Raw genomic sequence first — 24,162 nt, forward strand, 5'->3', positions numbered from 1 at the left:
GTCACAAGTTCAGTGACGCAGGTAGTGACGATTCTCTCTGGCCAATCCGTGAACTGCAGAGTACCTGGTACTGTATGCAGTGGAAAACCCCCCAAGGTGAACCGTACCGTGCAATGGAAAAACGCCATTACTAGGGCCTCGCAAAGTAAGGAACCATCAAACAAGGCCCTACCTTTACATCTGACCAGCATCCACACAGAACACCCAACCAATGCCCTAGAAATTATTCAGAAACATTAGAAATGGATTAGCAAATACTGGGAATGTTGCTAAGCTAACTTCAACATCATGTATTTTTATTTAACTATGTATTTTTCATGCTTATAAATTAACAACGTCCAGAGCAACACCTTCTGCAACAACAACTGAACCAGCTAATCAAAGTCTTCAAAATTACTAGGAATTTTCAGTCAAGTGTGATGAAGCAGGTTGTAGCTAAACTATGCAAGAAGTCAGCCCTCCGAGAGCAGAAATTGGACACCCTTGGTATATAGTACGTGCTATTCTAGAGCAGATATTTAAAGACATGCTTCAGAAACTATTTGGCTAGATATTAAGCTGACGCATGAGGAAATCAGATGCACCTATTCCAGAATTGTTAGCTATGTCCAAATGCTTCCCCAGGCTCTTGCTTTCAGCCTCAGTTAATGAAAAACAAACAGCATTGGTGTCATTCTCTAGCACTGTAAATGTGCAAAATCGTCAAGACTTACCCTCTAACAGGAAGACAGCTTGCTTGCGGAAGATCTTGACCAGGGTATCGTCCAGGTCAACTTCCTGCAGCTTGGCGATCAGGTGCTCCTCATTGCGGCACACCTTCTCTTGGGCGTACAGTCCATCGGGCATGATTCTCTGCTGACCCAGTCCCATCAGGGCCGTTTCCACCGCCAGGGCAAGATATGACTCACCCTCCTCCAGGAAGCGGCGCGTGGACGGAAACAAGTGCAGCTCACTGTGCTTGCTCGAGCTCATTGTGCTGGCTGCAGGAGGCAAGAAACAGAAAGCGCGTAAGAAACTGGAAGGTGGTGACACCTCCAGAGTTAACCACTGTACTGAGACCTTCCTCCCAGGCACTGGTTCTTAGACAGGTCCTGTTGTATAATGAGGCACCAGAAAGGAACTGTGCTTGGACTCTGCCTGGTCTAATGAAGCAGCTCAGCCTGATAGGGCATAAGGCAAGGGATGCTCAATTAGGCTCCTCAGTGACTGAGGTAATACACTATACCCTGCATTGGATGGTTCATGCATCACATTCATATCTGTGAGAGATGGTATGAAATACTATGTGATATGATGAGGTCCAGGCTGTATTTAGAAACCAGGAGAGAGCAAGACAGACAGGCTGAGGCCCTGTTCTTCACTCTTCACTGATCTCCAGCTACATGGCCTCCAACTCCGACATGCAGCTCTGAGCCGCGCAGACCTTCCTACCAACTCGGCATCAAATCCAGCTTTTTAATTGGCTGCACTGGAGTCGATTGGAAAGGCTTGTTTTTGTGCTGAAGATTAGCTCCTTAACCAATCAAAAGGCTGCATTTAGTGCAGAGGGATCAATATCACAGTCAATTAAAAGGCCGAATATGGTACTAAGGATTGACGCCTCAACCAGTCTTTCGATTGGCTTTGAGAAACTTATCCTTAGCACCATATCAAGCCTTATAATTGGCTGAGAAGTCGATCCTTCGGCACCAAATCCAATCTTCTTACCAGGTGTGAGGAACAGAACCTTTGCATACAATTAAAAAGCTTGATTTGGTGCTGAGGACACAGCCCCTCAGGACCAAATTGAGCCTTTTGATTAGCACCAAATTCAACCTTTTAATTTGCTAAGAGGTCAATCCCTTAGGACCAAATACAGCTTTTAATTGGTAGCACAAGAGTCGATTGAAAAGGCTGGATTTTGTGCTGAGGATTGGCCATTCAGCCAATCAAAATGCTGTTTTTAGTGCCAAGGGAATGACCTCTCAGCCAATTAAAAGGCTGGATATGGTGCTAAGGATTGACTCTTCCATCAGTCTTTTGATTGGCTGTGATTTACTTACAGCAATTCCTTCCATTCCTTAGCACCAAGTCCAGTCTTTTGATTGGCTGTGAGGAACCAATCCTTTGCAACCATTCAAAAGGCTGGATTTGGTGTTAGGGAGTCAGTTCCTCAGATCCAAATCCAAATTTATCCCTCAACTTTTGATTGACTAAGGAATTGAACCTAAGATCCAAATCTACCCATCTGATTGGCTGGGCATCATCGATCCCTCAGCACTAATTCTAGGCTTTTAATTGGCCCTAATGAGCTATCCTGGAGGTTTCTAAAACTGAGTTTCCACCAAGCAAACACAGGACCAAAATTAGATGCAATTTGCATGAAGGCCTTAAGATATGCTAAGATTAAAACAAAAGGCATTTTGCACAAACCCCTCCCTTAAAATCCTAAAAACAGCAAATGGGCCATGTATTAAAAAAAATTAAAAAACACATCAAAATTACCTGGTTTTCTGATTGTTCATGTCATTATTATTTTAAAGGGATAGTTTACCCAAAAATGAAAATTCTGTCATTAATTACTCACTCTCATGTCATTCCAAACCCGCAAGACTCTCCTTCATCTTCAGAACACAAATTAAGTTATTTCTGATGGAATCTGAGAGCTTTCTGACCTTGCATAGACAGCAAGGGAACACGTTCAAGTCTCAGAAACATAGTAAGGACATTGTTAAAATAGTCCATGTGACATCCGTGGTTAAACTGTAATTTTATGAAGCTACGAGTATACTTTTTGTGCTCAAAGAAAACAAAAATTACGAATTTATACAACAATTCTTCTCTTTCCTGTCAGTGTCTGGCACTATTCAAGAGAGTACCACGACGCTTACATGTGCATTCCTCTGGTTGGAAACAAGGTGCAGTGCGTGTGTCGTGATACTCTCGTGAATGGCGGTGGACACTGACAGGGAAGAGAAGAATTGTTGAATAAAGTCGTTATTTTTGTTTTCTCAGATTTTATCAAAAATATCTTAATTTGTGTTCCGAAGATAAATGAAGGTCTTACAGGTTTACGTAAGGTGACGTAGGTGAGTAATTAATGACAGAATTAGCATTTTTGGGTGAACGCTCCCTTTAACAGCAAAGTGAATCCAGGGCTCTATGTCCTCGGTTACACATTAAAACCATTGGTGACTCATTTGGGGCTAATAATGAGAAGCATCATAATGTTTTAATGACGCCTCTTTGGACCCGTGTGGCTGGCTCCGGGAGGATTTAATGTCCTAATCAAAAAGGAGCGCAAAGAGGGAAGCTCGAGGCTTCACACCTTCTTTTATTCTGCACACCCTCCATCAAATCTTTTTCTTTCTCCTTCCCTAATAAACTCAAAGTTCAAAGCCATCTACAGCGAGAGAGATATAAAAGCCAGTGTTTTGGCTTAAGGAGAGCCTTGTCTACTCTTGGACTAACTGAATCTAAAGGTAGCCCTAGACAGCAAGCTGGGAGGTTAAGAGGGCTACATTAGGCAAAGTTCAGGCAAAGTTACAGCCCCTACATAGTCCACAGATATCCGGTATCATGCAAAATCCTATCCTCATCAAAATCCCTTTTGAACCATAAGACTCCTAATCAGGTATAAGTTTGTTAAAGGTGCTGTATGTAGGATTGACACCGAGTGGTTGAACTAGGTATTGCAGTTCAAATTCAAAATATTGGAGAGGGTTTTTTCACCCGGCCCCTCCTCCTCAGATTAATGCACACACAGGTTGCCAGGTTGACAACACTAATACTTTTATTTGCCAGCTTCCATGACTGAAATTAAATATGCGGTGTTTCCCGCCAACTGGCAACCCAGGGTGGCGAAATACAATTGGGTAAACTGGCAGTGGGCGGGTTTCACAAACCAATACAGAGACCGACATTCTGGCTCAGAAAGCACATTTTCAAATGAGAATAACTGACTGTAGCATTGCTTTTTAGATAAACAAATGTTAATTTAGCATATTTCTTAAATATCCGCAAACATATTATGGTATTTCTATGCTTTAGTAGAGTCAAAAACTTGCATAAAGCACGTGTAAGGGGTTCAAGTGTGGATAGAACTTTGCACATACAATAGACTAGTGGCTCAATGGTCTCCATCTTGAGTGGGCTTGCTCTAGACGGGTGAACGCACCTACCCTTTCTGGTGCCAATCAGAATGGGCATCAGCCCAAAAGCAACAATGATGTTTAATTGCAGCACCGTGTTCTCTGATTGTGATACAGTCATCTCTCCAATCAAAGCTCATGAATAAGAGATGGGAACTGAAAACATTAAAATTAAAAGTGCATTAAAAATGCAGCAGGGAAGAATAGACCTTTAGGCTCAGATAAAAGAGACTCATGCTTTACTCTTAATATATACCATATCTTTTTAATCAGAGTCTAAAGTAGTAGCATACGTGAGGTTAATTTGAGAGAGGGTTGATCGGTTCTACTACAGTGGTCTAAAACGCTGAAAGCTCTTGTTGCTTGTCATCGATAACAAAGCAAAAACGATGTAAGGTTTACAGACTGGTTTTTCCTAAGTGGAGCACATGGCACATGAAATATGCTGTATACATGTTTACATTAACAGTTTTAACTATAAATATTACAGAGGATGCTTAAGACGCCTGACACTTTAACAGGGTGTTAATAGGACTTGACAGTTTTAGCTAATTCATAAAAACACTCTGTAAATAACAAGAATTATGCTGTGGCATCTCGTTTCTATGTACCTGAGAAATCTAGGAACCCTCCCTGCGAACTGTCTTCATACCCGCGGCCCGTTTCCATCAGCGTGCTAAAGAGCGTTCCAATAGGGTCCAAAGGGTGGCCCACCCATCCCTCTAGATTAGTGATGGAAGTCACCCCTTTATGAAGCAGATCTAGAAGGAGACAAAGATAAAATTGTTTGTTTTGGATGGTAAAAAAGGGTGAATCATTGTTAATACGAGTCATACTCTGGTTTTCTAGTATTCTTGAGTCATTCGTTTCACATGTACCCCAGAATGCATTGCGAAGAACTTTCATTCAAGATGAATCGAGAGAAATTATAAATATTTAATTAAATAAAAAAACAAATACATAACAGTGATAAAAATAGCACACAACCTACCAAGAGACAAAAGCATATCTAGAGTCTGACTTTGTGAGGCGAACAATGGGAGACTATGATTTCCTATAGCATCTGTCTTTTGTGGAAATCACTGCACTGGTGTTTTACATAAAGCCCAGAACCGGGCCACAGAGCTGCCTCATTTGAATAATATGAATTATGCGTGGGCACTTTCACCACAACAAGATGTCATTTGCATTTAAATGCAATTGACCTGAGCCCTGTTGGGCATGAGTGGACATTCAGCTCTAGTGAAGAGCACTGCTGCATGAAACCGTTACCTGGCCATTAGATACTGAGCATACAAACACAGTACTGAAAAGATAATTGGGTAACAATCCCATCATTTTTTGGCCTTTCTGGCACGGTTAATGATACAGATAACAGAAAAAGGACAGGAAATTATAGATAGAACATGTCAGATTTAAATCATGTATACGGCACATGATCTGCAGCATCAAGGCACCTGTAAATCATTCTATTCAATAAAAATGGGTGATTTCTGGCAACATGAGTGGCTGTTAGCAATGCAATAAGGGTATATCCGATCTAAAAAATGGTTTAAAATCTTTGAAATATTATGCAAATAAAAAAGTATAGACATGGGTGAGTTTCCCAAAAGCATTGTGAGCTAAGTTGATTGCTGAATGTTGGCAAGTTCAAGTTAGTGTGTCTGATTTGTCTCCTCCCACATACAACTATAATAATAGAAGATGCATGGAAAAGCGTGCCACCATTGGTGCTAATATAAAGATCATGCACTACTGCAACTTATAATCAAATGCTTTTCCCTACCAAATGTTAATTTTTAGCAGCAAGAAACCAATTCGACCAGCAATACAGCCCACTTGAGTTTTGAACTCACCTTTCTTGTGGTTTCGGAAGAGCTCCAGCTGTTTCTGCTGCTGCCGGCGCAGGGTGTTGATGATGGCGATGGCCAATCGCAGTGCTTCCCGTGGGTAACCATGAGATCTCAGTGCATCTACCCTGGCGCAAGCCGTAGGGACATGTTCTGTGATAGAAACCCCCCAAAAAATCCTTTAATAAACCTCAGACTGGCACAATAGAAACATATTCACCCGCGCGCAAAAAAGCTAGCGGGACAGAAATTAATAATGCCTTTCATTTTGTTAGAAACTCTTGTTCTTGCTCCCTATAAAGCCGCTATTCATTGCTTTTTTTCTTAAACATTGCTGTGCTTTTTTTCTTAATGCTTTAGTCTGCAGAACACAAAGAGGCGAGTCAAGCAAACGTCTTTTTCCGGTCGAGCCGCTCACCGTGCCACAGGGGCCAGCCGCGAGAGTCAAAGAGCGAATTTTCAGTGTTGTCATGGTAACAGTAGTTGGTGTAGAGGTCGTCGTTGATAATGTGCTGTAAGTGGCTGTCTTGCCAGTGGAGATCGCATGCCTCGATGGCTCGTGTGAAAACCGTCCGGTGGGGCCGGGTGCCCAAATCTGAGGATGAAGAAGAAGAGGAGGAGGAGGAGGAGGAGGAGGAGAGACAGGGAAAACGGAAAGGAAATTGCTCTGTCATTCTCAATGCTAGCTCGGAGAGCGAGGCCCCCGGGGGCCTGTCAGTCAGGGGCAAACAGTAAAACCTTTGGAAATAAGTCCGTAGATTAGTGCAGCGAGCTGAACTGTCATTCACAGGTGCTGCAGATACCAACATGACCGCTGCAAGGTGGCTTTACTTGGGCTGGGTGATATAGCTGTAATAATTATTATATCAATCCTTTTCAATATGCACAAACAAAGTAAACAATGCCACGCAGAGATTCCCATAAACATTTTTGAGTGAACACAAATGAATCATTAAATCAGCCATTAAATCAGAAAAGTGTGGGGTCTTATATGCATAGGTCAGTCTCTTCTGCTCACCAAGGCTGCATTTATTTGATAAAAATACAGTTAAAACAGTAAAACTGAAATATTGCTACAATTTCAAATAACTGCTTCCTATTTGAATGTATTGTAAAATGCAATTTATTCATGTGATGCAAAGCTGAATTTTCAGCATCATTACTCCAGTCTTCAGTGTCACATGATCCTTCAGAAATCATTCTAATATCCTGATGTGCTGCTCAAGAAACATTTCTGATTATTATTAATGTTGGGAAAAGTTGTGCTGCTTCATATATTTTTTTTCAGTATTCTGTGATGAAGAGAAAGGTCAAAATAACAGCATTTATTTGAAGTAGAAACATCATAAATGCCTTCACTGCTGAATAAAGATATTAAATTCTTTGAACAATAAATACAAATATTACTGACCCCAAACAGTCTAATAACATTTAAACAGCACATGAAGCACACTGGATTGATTAATCCATCGATTCATTGTTTTATTGTCAACAGAAACATACAATATATTATAAAAATTTGCTATAGCACCCAGCCTTAGTGCATCCCAGACAAAAAACTCTAATTAAATCTATACAACCTCTGTGCCATCCAGTCTAGAGCCCATTCATGCCCAAAATACCCATGCCTTAGGAAAAGGGGAAGTCATTTCTTTGCAATTACCTGTCTGGAGCATGAATATTTATAACAAAACACATCATAAAATCTCTGCAGACATTGTCGCCTCGGTATAAAAGACCTGACTAATCGAAAAGTTTCAAAAGAGCTATTTCCCCCCACCCCAACCCTCGCTTTCACCCAGAGTTATGATTAGCACAGCAAGGACAAAAGCCAGGGAGGAAGTACTGAACCGCTGTTATTAGGGGCATTCCATTAGTCACACAAAGCCTAATAAAAGGGGAGCACGGAGGCACGGTTGATTAAAACACCCCGTTTCTGCCCCCACCGCCATGACACGCACACACACACACACACATGCTTACCTTGGTTGCCGTGTGCACCCTGAGGCAAGGCATTGGTTAAATTGGGCAGCTCGTTGCCGTGGTTACCATCCTCCAAGGGACACACGTCCACACTGTTCCACTTCTTGAGCTGCCTGAGCCAAGCGGCCTTCTGTTCCGGCTTACAGTGTGGGTTCAGCACGATACACATCCACAAGGCACCTGGGAAAGACAGGGAGCGTCAACACAGAAATATGGAGGGATGCTTGGCAGTTTCTTAAGAAATAGATGATGTAGGCACCAAAGAAGCTTCATTATGTCTGACAGACAAACAGATAAATAGGTCAGCTGACTGCTCCACTGAACGCCGTTACCTTTAACACAGACAACCTCCAAGAGCTCGTCCAACTATGTCTTTTCTGCCCCACTTTAAATTTGATGGTAATCATATAATCCTGAGTCACTAATGACACTAATGACAGCAATTTCTCAGAATCAGCATCATATATTTTTGCTCATGCTTACTGAAGTTGACAAGGAACTGAATGCAATTCTTTGATTGGATGAATAATCACAAGATATGATTTTTGGATTTTTTCACATCCTGTGTATACACTGTTGACATACGTATTGTTGGGATGTAACTTTCTGCTCCATGCACATTGAAAATGAAGAAACAGAATTTGGATATGCAAATTTTGGATTTGCAATTTTACAATGCAATTTAATGATGACTCTATCTATCTATCTATCTATCTATCTATCTATCTATCTATCTATCTATCTATCTATCTATCTATCTATGTGTGTGTATGATTACATGTAATCTGGATTATATAATCGTAATCTGGAAAATGTAACTAGATTACATTGTAAAATACTCGTAATCAGACTACTTTTTTTATTGATTACATATTTACATGCAGATGAATCAACATAATATTTAATGTTTTTTATTAAGTGTTCAATTTTGATTGTTGTAATTTTAAAATAATGATAAATAACAATCATTGAAATGTGTTTTCTTTCTCTTTGTATTTTTATAAATATAAAATATTATAATTTTTTTCTCATCCGTTGACCAGCTTTTCAGTGGATTTTGGAACTGACAGAAAACCACCTCTAATTGGGCAAGCTGGCACTATTATTGGCCGATAATCTTAAAAAAGTCAGTCTATAATAGCACGATATCTGTGCAAATGGCTGCTGCCAATCTTGATATAATGAAAACAGCACTTCTGTTAACTGCAATAATCTGATGATGAATAGTCGATATGTTGGTTGATTAAAAATGATGGCAGCCAGTGGAGTTTCTACTCTATAAATACACCAAATGTTCACAATCCCTGATTTAAAAAAAAATAATAAAAATAAGTTAGATGACATCCATCCAGAAATACAGGCCTCTTTCAAGCCAAAGGAATAAAGAAGTTGAGCATAAAGCTCCGGATCGATACGCATACGTCCCTCACAGGACAAAGCTGCAGAACGTCACCGCAGAGCTGCCGCAACCCATGAGGTTCATCTCGCCTCTAATTCATCCCATTGGCTGCATTAGGCAGTGATGTATGGAGCCTGACGCGAGCGCCGTGCCATACGGATCGTGTATGATGGTTTAATCACTCCCAGAGTGCTCCACAATGACATACTGAGAATACCTGCAAGAGCCAGCTGAGAGAACGAGAGCCAGAGATGGAGGAAGGGCGAAGGAGAAAACAACGAGACGGGGGGAGAAATGAAGCCAGCGGGAGAGACAAATGTATGATGGCAGAAGAGGAATTAGATAGCGGCGAGAGAAAAGAGGGGAAGACAAAGGAGGAGAGAGAGAAGGAAAGCAGGAGGGAGAGATGTGAGGAAATCTGGAGGAGCACGGGAGGCTCGTGGGGGGATGGGACCGAGTCTCGGCTCTTTGTTTGGGCATGAAGGACAACAGACGTGGAAGAGATGAGAAAACATGCACCACAGAACATGCAAACAGGACGCAGCGCCATATCTGAAAAATGCAAATCTCAGAGACGTTAATGCCTCTATGACAGGAGGAAACTGGAGACAGGAGTCAGGGTGCAAATATAATAATTATCAAAGTATAGCATAGCATAGCATAATATAATAGGTGCAAAGTTTTTTGTCTCAAAAAAAAAAAAAAAAAATAATAAAAATAATTTAAAAAAATTATTATTATGATAACAGCCAACAAAAAATAAAATAAAAAAAAAAAAAAAAAAAATATTTTTTTTATTATTAAAATAATGATAATAATAATAATATATAAAAATTATTATTATTATTATTATTATTATAACAACCAATAATATAATATAATATAATATAATATAATATAATATAATATAATATAATATAATATAATATATCTGACCTGAATGCCTCTATGATAGGAGTACATCAGCATTCTTCTGTGGAACACTAAAATAAAATGCTCAGTAAAATAATAAGACGTCACATTCAATGTCCTTACAAACAACAACCACACAACTAGTATAGTTTGATTTCTGAGTGAATGATTCTTATGAGTCTAATCTTTTGAATGATCCAGTTTAAGATGCACATATGGTTTTATATTCTAATAAATGCTACTAAAACAGTGCTAAGATTTGATAAATAAAACCGTGTCTATATCAGACAAAAAAGTTCATTCACCCATTATCCAATCGGTAAACTAGTTAGGGAACATTCTAAGGTGGCATCTTCCACACTTCCAGTGTGGGGAACTTAGGTGGACATGGTTACTTCCGGTATAAACTTGTATTAAGTGGAAATGAAAATTGGCCAATTCCTTATGGTTACCAATCTAGACAGGTGTGAATGCGTCTGCGATGAACAAGTCAGTAAATACCACAAACATCGGCAAACAAGGCATAATAAAACACTTCAAAGTGGTTGTTATGGCTAAACCAACTCATCTAAATAGCCATCGTCCAGTCCAGTATTTCTTGCAAACCGCTGATTGAAAGCAAAAAACGGTTACACAGTTATAATTCATTACGACAATAAGTGAAGTGACACATTAGGGAGGGGAGCACGCTACATGCTAATCAAGACGCCGCTGGCTATTTAGCCCGCCATTGTCTTAAACTTGCTGGCTATATGGCTTTGTGTTTGGACAATGTGAAGGATTAGCGCTCACTAGTGTAATTATGTCAGCTGAGAGAAGTTGTGGCCTAATTTCCAGCCTCCTCCGTCATACGTAACCTAGATGAAAAGGAGTCGCTTTCAGCACACAGGCCCCTGTGCCCAGATTAATTAAAACAATATTGAGCTTTGCTGAATAAATTCATCCACACACGCACACACACACACAATCACATGCACACATACCTCCCCCTTCGCTCTGACCGCGTCTTTCACAGGCCTAATTTTAGCTTTCACTCCAAATCTCATCCCTGCTGTCAGCACGCCTGTCTCGAGCCCAAAGCATCCCATGGTTCCACTCTTTCAGAAACACACATGCATAAACATAGCGAATGCTCAAGCAATACGGGCTTTTCTATGGGGTCAACATCGAGCAGAGCGACCAAAATATAACACATTACACACAACACAACACATAAACTAAATAAACAAACATAAACATAACATATTGGTCCTAAGGTTTTTGTTGGAAAATAATATTTTTAACATATAGAACATATAGTTAAAAGTAAAATAATATATCGGAAACAATCATCATCATTGTCAATACATAATATTTTATAATATATTGGAAATAAGAAAAAGAAGAAATAATCATCTTCAATATATAATGTAATGTAATAAATCCAATCCAATATAATATAATAGGTGCCAAGGTTTTTGCTAATAAATAAAATAGGATTTTCATGAACTAATGATGCTTGGTTCTTGAATGTCGACACACTCTTCTATAATGCTCAATAAAATAATAAGACATCAATGTCGATATCTTCACTGGTTGCACACAACAACAAACGACATCCACACAACTAGTAGAGTCTGACTGGTGAGTGAATGATGTTTATGAGAGCATAAACATAGCAAACGCTCCAGCAGTATGGGGCCAATGGAGAGCAGAGCGACTGCCACTAGCAGCACCAAACCGAATTGTGAAAATAATGAATAAAAGCGGTCTGAGACCTGCCTGATGCAAGCGTGCCTTTGTTCCCCCAACAAAGCGACCGGCTCGCAGCGGAGTGAAGGATGCTGGGAGGGGAGAGCGTATAAATCTGGGCTGTAATCTCCCTCTCGCACTCGCTGGCAGCCGTCTCCTCCGCTCCTCATCCTCAGTCTACCTGACCGCCGGTGTCAGATTAAGTGTCCTGGATTTAATGAAACGGTCTTCACATTATCGCGCCTGTCAGGGAGGAAGAGGAGGGGGCAGCCTTCATAACGAAGGCTTCTCCAATTACGCCGGGGCTTAGAGGGCCTGACAGGCGTAATGATTCATCTGAGAGAGGGAGAGAGAGAGAAGATGTGCCCCTCCGATCTCACTCTCCTCCTCTTTTTAATGAACCAGGGCCCCTCCACGGGTTCTTCAGGGGTGTAAGAACTCTGAAAATGGCGGCAGAGTTGAGGAGCTTGCCTGGAAAAAACACCTCCAGCTATCATCATCAACAATCATCATCCTCCAACAACACCACAAAATAATTTCCAAAAAAACAAAAAAAAACACAAAATTAAAAGGTTAAAGGTAAGGTAAGGTAAAATAAAATAAAATAAAATATCATATTAATTATATATTATTATATAATTATATAAAATTATATATTATAATAATTGTCATATATAATATAATATAATGTAAGCCCAAAGGGTTTTATAAGGTGTTAATAACAACAACAACAACAACAACAACAACAACAAAATCCTAAATATTGGTCAAAAGGTCTTTTGCTGAGAATAATATAATATAATATAATATAATATAATATAATATAATATAATATAATATAATATAATATAATATAATATAATATAATATAATATAATATAATATAATAAGTTCAAAGTGTTTTATAGGGTGTTAATAATAATAATATAAAATGAAAAATATGGGTGCAAAGGTCTTTTGCTGGGAAAAAAATTATAATTCAGTAAAAAAAAATGATCAAACCAAACATAATAGTAATGAACAAACAGACACATTTTCCTCTAATTTTCTTTAGTGTAACTGTTTGCTTCCCGTCCATTATTGTGGTATCAATGGTTTGAAATTGATCCTCAATATTACATAAAGCAACGGAGCAGAGCTTGCTTTGTTCTACTTGTTGGTCATATGCTCTCTTCCTGTCCTTGTGGGCTGTTTTTGGCCAAATTAATCTGTAAACCAGAACAGACCAGACAAGAAATTAATCTGGAAACTGGATTTCCCTAAAAGTCTGTGGGATGCAACATTATAAGCATTTAAGACTCGTGTTGGTGGGGAGCCCCCATCCAGGGGCCACTCATTAAACAGCACACTTCCCTTTGACACACAAAGGGCCTCTCTTCCCCTTCCTGCAGCCTCTCCTCATCCTCCTTCAAACAAAAATGTGACACAGAAGGCCTCACTGCACACAAACGCAGACTAATCTTGTTCAGCCCCGCAAATTCCTTGTAGTCACACCACCAACTCGGACACAAAAGCATCAGCCCTAAAAACTTTCAAACAGGGGACAGAAACATACTCTACACAAGTACTTAAACGCCTGGGGTTGTTAGGATTTTTTAATGCTTCTGAAGTCTCCTCTGCTCACCAAGACTTCATTTATTTGATAAAAAAATACAGTAAAAACAGAAATATTGTGAAATATTATTACATTTTAAAACAACCATTTTCTATTTTAATATATTGTAAAATGAAATGTATCCCTGTGATGCAAAGCTGAATTTTCAGCATCATTACTCCAGTCTTCAAAATGTACAAAAGAACAGCATTTATTTGAAACAGAAATCTTTTCTAACATCAGAAATGTATTTTCTCTCACTTTTGATCAACTGAATGCATCCTTGTTGAATAAAAGTCTTAAAAAAACAAAAATGGTACTGAACAACAGTGTAAATGTTAATGCTTGGCCAATGCATCGCTTGCTCTCTAACAGCAGATAAAGTACAAGTTTACGCTAATGCATGCAGCAACACCAGTGCAAAAACACTGAGAAAAATCTCGCCTGCATCACATTATGAACTGCATCTGGCCACATTTTAACACATAAGATCAGGCTTGAGTATCTAGAAACGTTTGCGTTCACATTCTTGCATAGTTATCTCATCAAATGCTTGAACGTCCGATTTTCAGGTCCATTGGTCTAGTGCTTATCTCCCGCTCTGCTTCTGCGCTTGGCACCCAGGGACCTGAATGCCAGCAATTGTGCCCACTGCCGCCGAGTGCCAAGGCAAAATTGATGAAACATCACAGGATTTAAGAATTGGCAGGCTGACACGATGCGACGAGCCAGTCACAATTAAAATGATTACACGTCCTTCCAATTTTCACTGCTTTCATTCCAATAGTGCTGATAGCAGGAGATTGAGATGGAAAGGCGGAAAAAGCATGATATATTCCTTACATATACTAGGCTAGATGGATTGAATGGCAGTAAAACAATATTTGTTGTTGGCTCCATGAGTTTTGATCCAGTTACAGTAATTGAAGCAACAGAAGCAGGACGCAGCACTTCGGAAACGGCCTAAAGTGCGTCGCCGGTTTCTAGTGCTTGGGTTCGCTTGTGTGCTTACCACAGTATATTTTAGACAGAAACACCCGAGAGGGTTTTAAGTGGGAAAAGAATATGCAATATTGATCAAGAGCAAAAGCTACGAATATGCAATCTGGCAACGGCTGCATCCTCTAAATGGCCGTCCTCAGAGACGCAGGTGGATTTTAAACGAAGATCCGCACGGACGCTGAGTGCAGTGAAGACGGACTCGAAAAACACGGATAACCGACAGAAACAACACAACCGACCAGCCCTGATCGCTGCTAAAACACAACTTACACATGTTCCCATACAGATGCCACTTAAGACCTACATACAATCTAGCAAAATAAGTCTTACATGCAAAAAAAAAAAAACTACAAAAAATAAACATACAGCTGAAATTCGGGTGCTGAATGCAAAATGTTTGCTGTTTATGTTGTTCTCACCTAACTCGTCCCACAGCTGCCTGTACTTGTCTGTCATTGTGGTTCCCTGCTGCCGCCACAATGCCAGCCGCGGGTCAGCCATGAACTGCTCTGTGATTAGCGTTAGCATGCGAGCGCCATTCGAGTCCCGCATCTTCAGCATCTCCCGCACCTGCAGAACACATGCAAACACACACAAGATTTAAGCACATGCACCAAAAATGTCTCCAAACCAGATATGATTAACAGTGATAAATCCTCCACGTTTAATGTTCATCTGCGCTTTTGATGACGGAACATTTTATTAGATGCTTCATTCAGATTTGAATCAGGCAAAACACATTAGGATTCAGTAGTGTTTCGTTAGTTTGGGGTTTTTAATTTTTTTTATATTTGTATAAGTCTCTTATCTTCACCAAGGCTGCATTTATATGATCAAATATTGTTGCAATTTAAAAAAACAGTTTTATTTATGTGAATATATTGTAAAATGTACTTGAAATGTACTTGATCAAAGCTGAATTTTCAGCATCATTACTCCAGTGTTACGTGATCCTTCAGAAATCATTCTAATATGCTGATGTGCTGCTCAAGGAACATTTCTGATTATTATCGATGTTGAAAACAGTTGTGCTGCCCAATATTTTTGTGGAAATCATAATACATTTTCTTTATCAGGATTCTTTTTTCAGAAGAACACCATTCATTTTTATAACAACGGATGTCACTTTTGCTCACTTTAATGCATTTTTTCTGAATAAAATATTTTTTTTTTCAACTGACCCCAAACTTTTAAACAGCAGTGTAGCTCCACCCACAGTGAAATCTCATCGGTCCAAATTTTCACTCAACTTATGCATTAAACACGAAATGCTGGTTTGAATTTGTAGCATCTTGAAGTATTTTATTTTCAAACAGAGTATTTTTTTTTCAAGGTTACATCATGCATGAAGTATTTTGTTCTTCTGTTGAACACAAGAAGATATTTAGAATGCTGTTAACCAAACAATTTGTCAATTTTTTCAGAAGTGAATGGCTACCATCAAATGTTTGGTTACCAACATTCTTCAAAACATCTTCTTTTGAGAAAAGAAGAAAGAAACTCGTAGAGGTTTGGAACAACATGAGGGTGAGTAAATGCTGACAGAAACAAGCCCTTTAAATCGGAGCTTCAGCCCACCTTTGAGAACAGAAGATTGAGCTGTTTGCCCGAGCCATGGTAGCCCCCCTGGGACAGGAAGAGTTTGACCTGCTCCTGGACCTGCTCCTCGTCCAAATGCCAGCAGTTCTCATCGTCCACGCTCGCCCCCGCTGTGGGGTCCGGGGCCCCTGATTTACAAACAAACAACCAAGCGATCAGTGAACATGGTGATGCTTATGTTGATCAAATGGGATTTTCACTCAATAAAGCCCATAAAACGAGGCATTACAGTTTATAATCATGGAGAAATCAAAACCAGAGATCATTTATCAACCAAAATTCTTCAACACAATTATTGCAATTAACACAGAGCCTTAATGCAATGCAGAAGCCCAACTGAGGAAACCCCCGAACCCCAAACAACGGCTGATGATTTAAGCACCGTCAATAACGCTGAGGGTCTATAGTAAAGATTTATTAGACGCCACATCAAACCAACTTCCTGCATTCCAGCCATGACCTCACACAGGCCCAGCCTGATGAAAGCACCCCCCCCCACCCCCCGTTCTGCAATGTGCTGTTTGCTGACGCTTTTTTCCCCCCTATAATTGGCACATCCGCTTTAGATTTCCCCTTCCCGACAAAAGTGAAATATAATATGACCATTGTGCCTAATGCCGAAACGATAAGAGAGATTAGAAGAGTCTTATGGTCCCAGACCATAAAAAAAAAAAAAAAAAAAAAAAAAAAAAAAAATTGAAGCTAAGCTAATTAAAAAAAAAATTTTAAACTCAACATAATTAAAAAAAAAAAAGATTAAAAAAAAAGATAAATTATAAATTGTTCTGTATTTTATTTATTTGTATATTTATTTAACAAAAATAAATATAAAACTACACTTTAAAAAAAAGATTTTTCAAACAAATTCTACTGGAGTGCATTTTACAAGAAAATACAATTTCTGTCCTACTTCAAAATTTCACTCTTAATTCTTACTTGTGTTACTCTCTGTTTCTTTGTAATTATTTGTGAAAATTGTTTTTTCAAAGTAATTTCTACACCATTTCTGGGTATGAAATAAATAAAATATATTATTATGAAAAATATTAAAAGAATAATATATATTTTTTAATTTTTATAAAAATTATAAATTAGGAATAGAATTATTTTAAGAATAAATTTTTTTTTATAAATTCTGAACATGGCCCCTCTGCCGTTATAACAAAACAAACAAAATACAGACAATCTATTTTAAACTCAACATAACAAAAATAAATCAATAAATAAAAAGTATACATTTATTTATTATTGATATTTTATAAAATACAATATATATATAGATAATGATATATAATATATATATATATATAGATATATATATATATATATATATATATATATAAATATATATTAGTTATATTATTATATTATATTATTATAGAAACTACAAAAGACGGTGAGATTAGCCTGGTTCTGGTAAGTTAGCTTTGTTAGACAGTAGGAATGTCAAGCAGTAACGCTCTTGATATTGAGGGTGCTTCAAGCGTAATCCTTGGATGTAGCCGGAGCTCACCGTGCACTTGATTGATCTCTGAGTTCTGGGAGAGAATCTCGTCGGCTAGTTTCTGGGCCGTGGGCAGCACTTCCGTGTGGTGGACGGTGATGAGATACTGCACAAACTTCTGCAACTGGTCCCTGTTCATCTGGAATAGAGTCTCTGAGATGGGGAGGTGAAGTTTGACCTGTTCAGGCCGCCGTACGCGGTACAGGGACAGCGCCACCACATGGGCGCAGTAGAAGATGTCCTTGTTTCCACAGCCGCATGTTACAGAGGTGATCTTGCAGCGGTCGAAGCTAATAGCTACGCTACACACCATCTCGGGTTCTGACGTCGTGGCCGGTTCTGTTACTGTGCCGCTCAAATGGAAACCTGAGAGACAGAGACAGAGAGAGAGAAAGAGTTAATATTTTGGATAAGGTGTATGCTATATTTTTTCAACTGATCGGACAGTCCAAAAAATTCCATAAATATTTTCTGACTATAAGTGCTTTGATGCTGCGCTTAGCAAATTAATGATCAGGCTTTATTTTTCCAAAGTGATCAGTTTTCCTCTAGTGGATTATCAAACAAACCAATAGGAAAAAGTTTTTTTTTTTATAAATTGAAATAAAATTAAAATAAATATTTAAATAAAAATACTTGAAAGGAAAAAACTGAAAGGAAAATCTACAAAACAACAACAACAACAACAAAAATACATAGCAAAAGGAAAAAATAAATTAACAGTTAAAAATAAAACTAAATAAATAAAATAAAACATGCGTATAAAAATAATAATAAAAAACAAAATAAAAACTTATAAAAAGTAATGAAAAGTAATAAAATAAATGAAATATTTGTAAAAATAAAAAAGAACAACTAATAAAATCTAAAATGAATTCCTTAAAAGAAAATTAACTAAATAAAAACTTAATAAATAAATCCCACTGACACAAATGAATTCATGAACATTTTAAAAATAAGAATCTTAAAAAAAAAAGAAAAGAAAAAAAACTCCAACTATCTGGCTGCATGATCAGACACCTAGCAACCCACTGGAACACCTTAGCAACCATCAAACTTCAAATCTCTCTTTAAATTGTTTTCAAAGTACATAATGGCTAATAAATTATTTCAACATTAAATGTTATAAGTTATGATAAAGTGAAATTGGATACAGGCTCACTGTAAAGAGAGAGAGAGGATGAGGAAGTTTCAGTCTGCTGTTGGTGAACAGATGTCTGTATGTGTGCGTGTGTGTGTGTGTGTGTGTTGGGGTGGGCAATGTGGGCAGAGCTGCTCGGTGACTGGCGTGTGCTACTACAAAGGCAGGACTAAATAATACAGATGCTCATTTGAATATTTTTTGAAGTGTCAATCCAAAAGAGGCGGAGAATTGTACATTTACTAGGAAGTAAAGCAGACATTAATGAGTGCGTCTCAGCTGCCCAACGCCCAGTGAGTTTAAATGTGCTCATCTACGACTGACTTCACTTCCTGCTCGGACTGCTTCCAATATTTAAGCACTTAAAGCACTGTGTACTTCATTTGTGTCTTAGTTCTATTGTTTTCACTTGTCCTACTGCTTCCATTTTCATTATAGTTTATTCAAAAATTAATTAATAAAAACAACAACAAAAAATACAATTCAGAAAAAAAAAGAAAAAAAAAAGAAAATAAAAAAAAAAAAAAAAAACAACAATAAAAAAAAAACTACTCTCAACAAATACCACACCTCATAAAATTTACAAAATACAAAATATAAAATAAATAAAAAACAAAAATATAAATAAATAAATATAAAATACATTAAAAAATGTATAAAGAATAAAATAAAGAAATGAAATAAAATAAAGGCACATAATAAATACATTTTAAAAGCTAAATAAACAATGAATATTATATATATATATATATATATATATATATATATATATATATATATATATATATATATATATATATATATATATATATATATAATATAAATATAATATAGATATATATATATATATAAAAAAATGTAAAACAATTCAAATCAATTAATACTTTAAAAAATAAAAATAATTGAAAAACTACCTATTTAAATAATATATAAAAATATTTATAACATAAGTAAAAACAAAATTAAGGAAACTAAAAAAAAATAAACAATTCAAACATTTCAAAAATCAGAATCTGAAAAAAAACATTTCATATAAATAATGCATATTTATTGCATATATTTAAAAATAATTATGTAATACATATATTTAGAAATACTTTATTTTTAAACTTTTTACATAAAGGAGTGTGTTCTATATTAGTGTTGTTGGTATTAAATACTTATCTATCCTACTATATTCTCGCTTCACTAGTACACATATATATCAAAACCACCAACCTGCAAGAAAATAAAATCATAAACTACTTCTATTTAATGGCGTCTGTGCCTCGCGTTCAAATGAGCTCTTGTCTAAAGGGCAAAAAGCCTCCTCACCCTTAAACAGCACATATCCTGTTAGCGGTGGGAACAGCCCACAATTGGTTCAAGAGAAAAAGAATGAATGTTCAAGTTTCACTTCTTTTCCCAAAGCGCTGACCCAGCAGTGTCCACCTATACGCCTTTCCACAGCGCTAAATATACTCAATCACTTGAGAAAAGCTTGTGCTTGTAGGATGTGAAGAAAGAAGACGCCAGAAACCATTTCGAAACAGAGTTCAAGAAAAGCCTTTACAGAAGGCCGAACACAGAGGAACTGGTTTAAGTTTTCGCCAACAACAATAGACAAAGACACCACCTGCACCGTTCATGTTCATGTTTAAACAAAAACAAAAAGATAAAGCTTATACGACGAGTGCCGCATCATCAAACCCTGGTTAGCGTTTAAGACGGTCTGATCCTAAATAAACACGTGACGCATGTCTAGACTTCAAACCACCCTCTGCCTCAAGAAACAGCACTTCTATTCATCTGCACGGGATGCAAACAAAAGCAGCGATGTTGCGTATATCACGCCGCAAATCAACTAATTACGCAGGCGGTCTCAAGGTGGCCACTTACAGCGCTGTTCAATCATCAGACACAAACACTTTAACTCTCAGACGACGGGCTCAGCAGCGAGCTTCATAATCAAAATTATTTTTCTCTAAAACACTCCCCGAGGATGGGGAAGGTAATAATGAAAGCAAGCGCAGATTTGGAAGCCAATATAAACGAATGCAGGAGAGATTCTGCTATTCATCATGACCCAAATGAATCTGGAGCAGCACGTGGGCGACTATGTTGTGAATCGCTGCATTAACAGAAGACGCACCGTTCTGAGTCTCCTTACATCATGAAATAAAAAAATAAAAAAATATATAAAAATAACATTAAAAGAAGAAAAAAAATATTTATAAAAGAATGAATATATTGTAAAAAAAATTATAACATCTATATATATATATATCTATATATATATATATATATATATATATATATGTGTGTGTGTAAGATATAAGAAAATTATATATATTTAAATAATTAAATATTAATAAATTATTATTTATGTCTAAATGGAAAATAAATATAAATAAATTACTAAAATGTATATAAAATATTGTAGAAATTATTGTAAAAAGAAATATAAAAATTAAATATATATAAAAAAAAAAAATTACTTTTTTTTTATATTCAGACAATGATGCCAATTAAGCACAAACAGTTTTTGTTCTTTGAGCAAAGTATATTTTCTCCATTTCATTCTTTTGATTTCAGGGTGAAATATGACCCGCATATTTTCTTGGCAAGTTTCATGAGACTCACCCATAGACAGACCCTGACGATACACACCAGCACACACACAAAAACACATGTATTTACACTCTGAATGGTTTTCTTGGCATAGATGCACTTTTGAAAATGGGAGAACTCTTTAACAAGCTACCGGCGTCAGGAGAGGATGTAATAAAGGGAGAGTCTCCAGAGTCCTTGTATCGCACGAGGAGCCGTGTCTCCAGGACAGTTCATCAGATCTGTTAGCCCGGGTTAAAGGCTGCCGTGAGCTTCCTTTTATTGCGTAAAAAAAAAAATGGTTTACAAAAAATCAAAAAAAATACCATAACATAACATAACAAAACAAAACAATTAAAAAAAAAAAAAATACATATATAAAACACATCAAATTTTAAATCATTTTAATATTTACATATTTCTTTAAATATGTAAACATGAGAAAAAATAAATAAATTTTTTAAATGACCTATTTTTAATGTAAATATTTTAATTACTTTTAAAAAAAGTACACTTTAGAAAAATATTTACATTTAAAAACATTACATGTAATTTTTAATTTTGAAATTTTTATTATAAAAATATATTTTGAGCTACATAAACAAAAATATTGCATTGCATGTAAATGTTTTGAAATTGAAACATTTTTAATATCTACATATCTTTAAAATTACGTAAATGAGAAAAATATTTATATATTTTAAAAACATTTACATATTTTTATTTTTCATATCTAAATTTTTTGCATATTCTTTTAAAAACATATGTAAAAACATTATTTAAATCTATATATGTAAATATGAAAAACATGTTTTTATGCATAAAAGTACAGCATGTCACAGTACACAGCATGTCAAATATTACAAGTGAAGACATTTTGTATTATAATTACACTACGTACATGATGCGACGGCGAAAGCAGCTTCAGTGTACCTCACACATGCTACAATGACATTTATTGGGGTTTTATGACAAATCACTGCACTTCACGTTGTATATCATGCTTTTATAAGCTGGAGCTGCTGGATGCATGTGTGAGTTATGTCAGAGCCTGTCCTGCAGGGGGATTTACTGCCCGGACAGATAATGTTTAAGGCCAACTTAATGGAATAGCTGGGGCAACAAGACAATTAGTATGACTTTAATTAAGACATTTTCTCTGTGGTCAGTTTTATTAAAGCACTTAGGTAAAACCCAGAGGAGTTCGCACACTTCAGACTGGCACAGCAGGACAATCTATAGCTAATACGCAGCTTGGGACGGCAGGAAATTACAACATGCTAGAAATGCTAACGCGATGCTGCTACAAGAAGCCGAAATTAGCTGATTTGAGAGTTTTGAACTTTGTATGACTGCTGATAAGGTCAAGATTTAGATTATGGATGGTGTGGTGGTTATCAATTGAAGGACAGCTGCATATGACATTTTGCATTGTTTTGTTTTTTCTTTTATAACCATAGATAGTTAAAAGGACAGTTAACTCCAAAATGTGAAATTATGACAATGTCAGCATGTAAAGATTGTGAGACATGCCCACGTCCTCAATAACCATGAATGAAACTATGCAAAATAAATCAAAGAAAATACTACCAGGTTTTGGTTTCTTTGTACAACTCTGTTCTTTGTACAACTTTGTACATTCATGCAACCAGCGAGGTTAAGATTCTATCAGACGAGCTGCTGGATCTGCCGCGAGGACCTGACGCTACCGAGTTGAGGAGATTGATAACTCCTCGTTTCCTGGCCGACAGCGAGGCTAGTCACTCTCACACACACACACAAACAAAATTAAATAAAAAAGAATGCCGGCTCTTGCTTTTCTCCCGCCCCTGAAAAGCACAGCAGAAATGTGCGCAGACAGCCTCGCGCTTCCAGAGATCGACAAGTCTGAGTGCTGTGAAATCTCCGCCGCAAATCCTCTCCTGTCCAACACCGGAGCGCTACATCCCATGCCGGCCTTCAAACAGACGTGCATCTAACCTTTCCAGCCCCCAAAACGACCTTTTCAAGTATTTCTGTCTGAAAATGTCCAATTAGCGCTGACCTACACATTTGAAAAGGCAGAGGAATGCAGTACAGCTACTAAACAAGACGACAAACATTTCACGCATGCTTACGTACGTGAACAGAACAATTCATATAGAAAACAACAACATCACAACAAGATACAAAAGGAAGGGCCAAAATCTGTGTCACGCTGCTTCTTTTCACAAGGAAACCCACAATGCATTGCTCAACGTCGCTCGTGCAAACAAACAAGTGCTTTCCATTATGCTGGAAGATATCAGAGCCAGGGAATGTTTGCTTTGGGGACAAAGACAGCGATTCGGAACACGCTGCTTAATGTTGCAAAACGTGTTTTTGGTGTTTATCTTTGTAGGCCTGTATCTGGCCATCGTCTTATTCCTGCCACCCTGGCAAGAACAAACTGAATGTATTGTGATGTGTGTTTTCAGCCCACTGGCTCCACACTCACACCCCTCCAGCTGCTTTATAAAGCGCTTCGGTCATAAAGAGGAAAACCATGAGTGCTGAGGATGGCAAACCATTTTTTGAAAAGGAATAGCTCACCCAGAAATGAAGATTTGCTGAAAATGTGCTCACCCTCAGGCCATCCTAGATGTAGAAGAGTTTGATTCTTATTGGTAAGAGATTTAGAAAAATGTAGCATTACGGAACTTGCTCACTAATGGATGCTCTGCAGTGAATGGGTGCCGTCAGAATGAGA

The 24,162-nt window shown here is 37.4% G+C and overlaps 1 protein-coding gene across 1 annotated transcript in view; it reads right to left on the minus strand.

Moving 5' to 3' along the window:
* LOC109072162 (zinc finger SWIM domain-containing protein 6-like) overlaps nucleotides 1-24,162 on the minus strand; it is a 72,486-nt gene that overhangs the window by 12,697 nt on the left and 35,627 nt on the right. Inside the window, exons 2-9 of the mRNA XM_042765586.1 lie at nucleotides 17,714-18,070; nucleotides 16,180-16,328; nucleotides 15,021-15,171; nucleotides 7,964-8,143; nucleotides 6,399-6,575; nucleotides 5,987-6,133; nucleotides 4,742-4,891; nucleotides 714-980 (exon numbers count right to left, since the gene is read on the minus strand). Coding sequence (XP_042621520.1) covers nucleotides 714-980; nucleotides 4,742-4,891; nucleotides 5,987-6,133; nucleotides 6,399-6,575; nucleotides 7,964-8,143; nucleotides 15,021-15,171; nucleotides 16,180-16,328; nucleotides 17,714-18,070 — 1,578 coding nt within the window. The remainder of the gene's footprint in view (nucleotides 1-713; nucleotides 981-4,741; nucleotides 4,892-5,986; nucleotides 6,134-6,398; nucleotides 6,576-7,963; nucleotides 8,144-15,020; nucleotides 15,172-16,179; nucleotides 16,329-17,713; nucleotides 18,071-24,162) is intronic.

The sequence above is a fragment of the Cyprinus carpio genome, chromosome A10 (assembly GCF_018340385.1).
Source record: "Cyprinus carpio isolate SPL01 chromosome A10, ASM1834038v1, whole genome shotgun sequence".
NCBI lineage: Eukaryota > Metazoa > Chordata > Actinopteri > Cypriniformes > Cyprinidae > Cyprinus > Cyprinus carpio.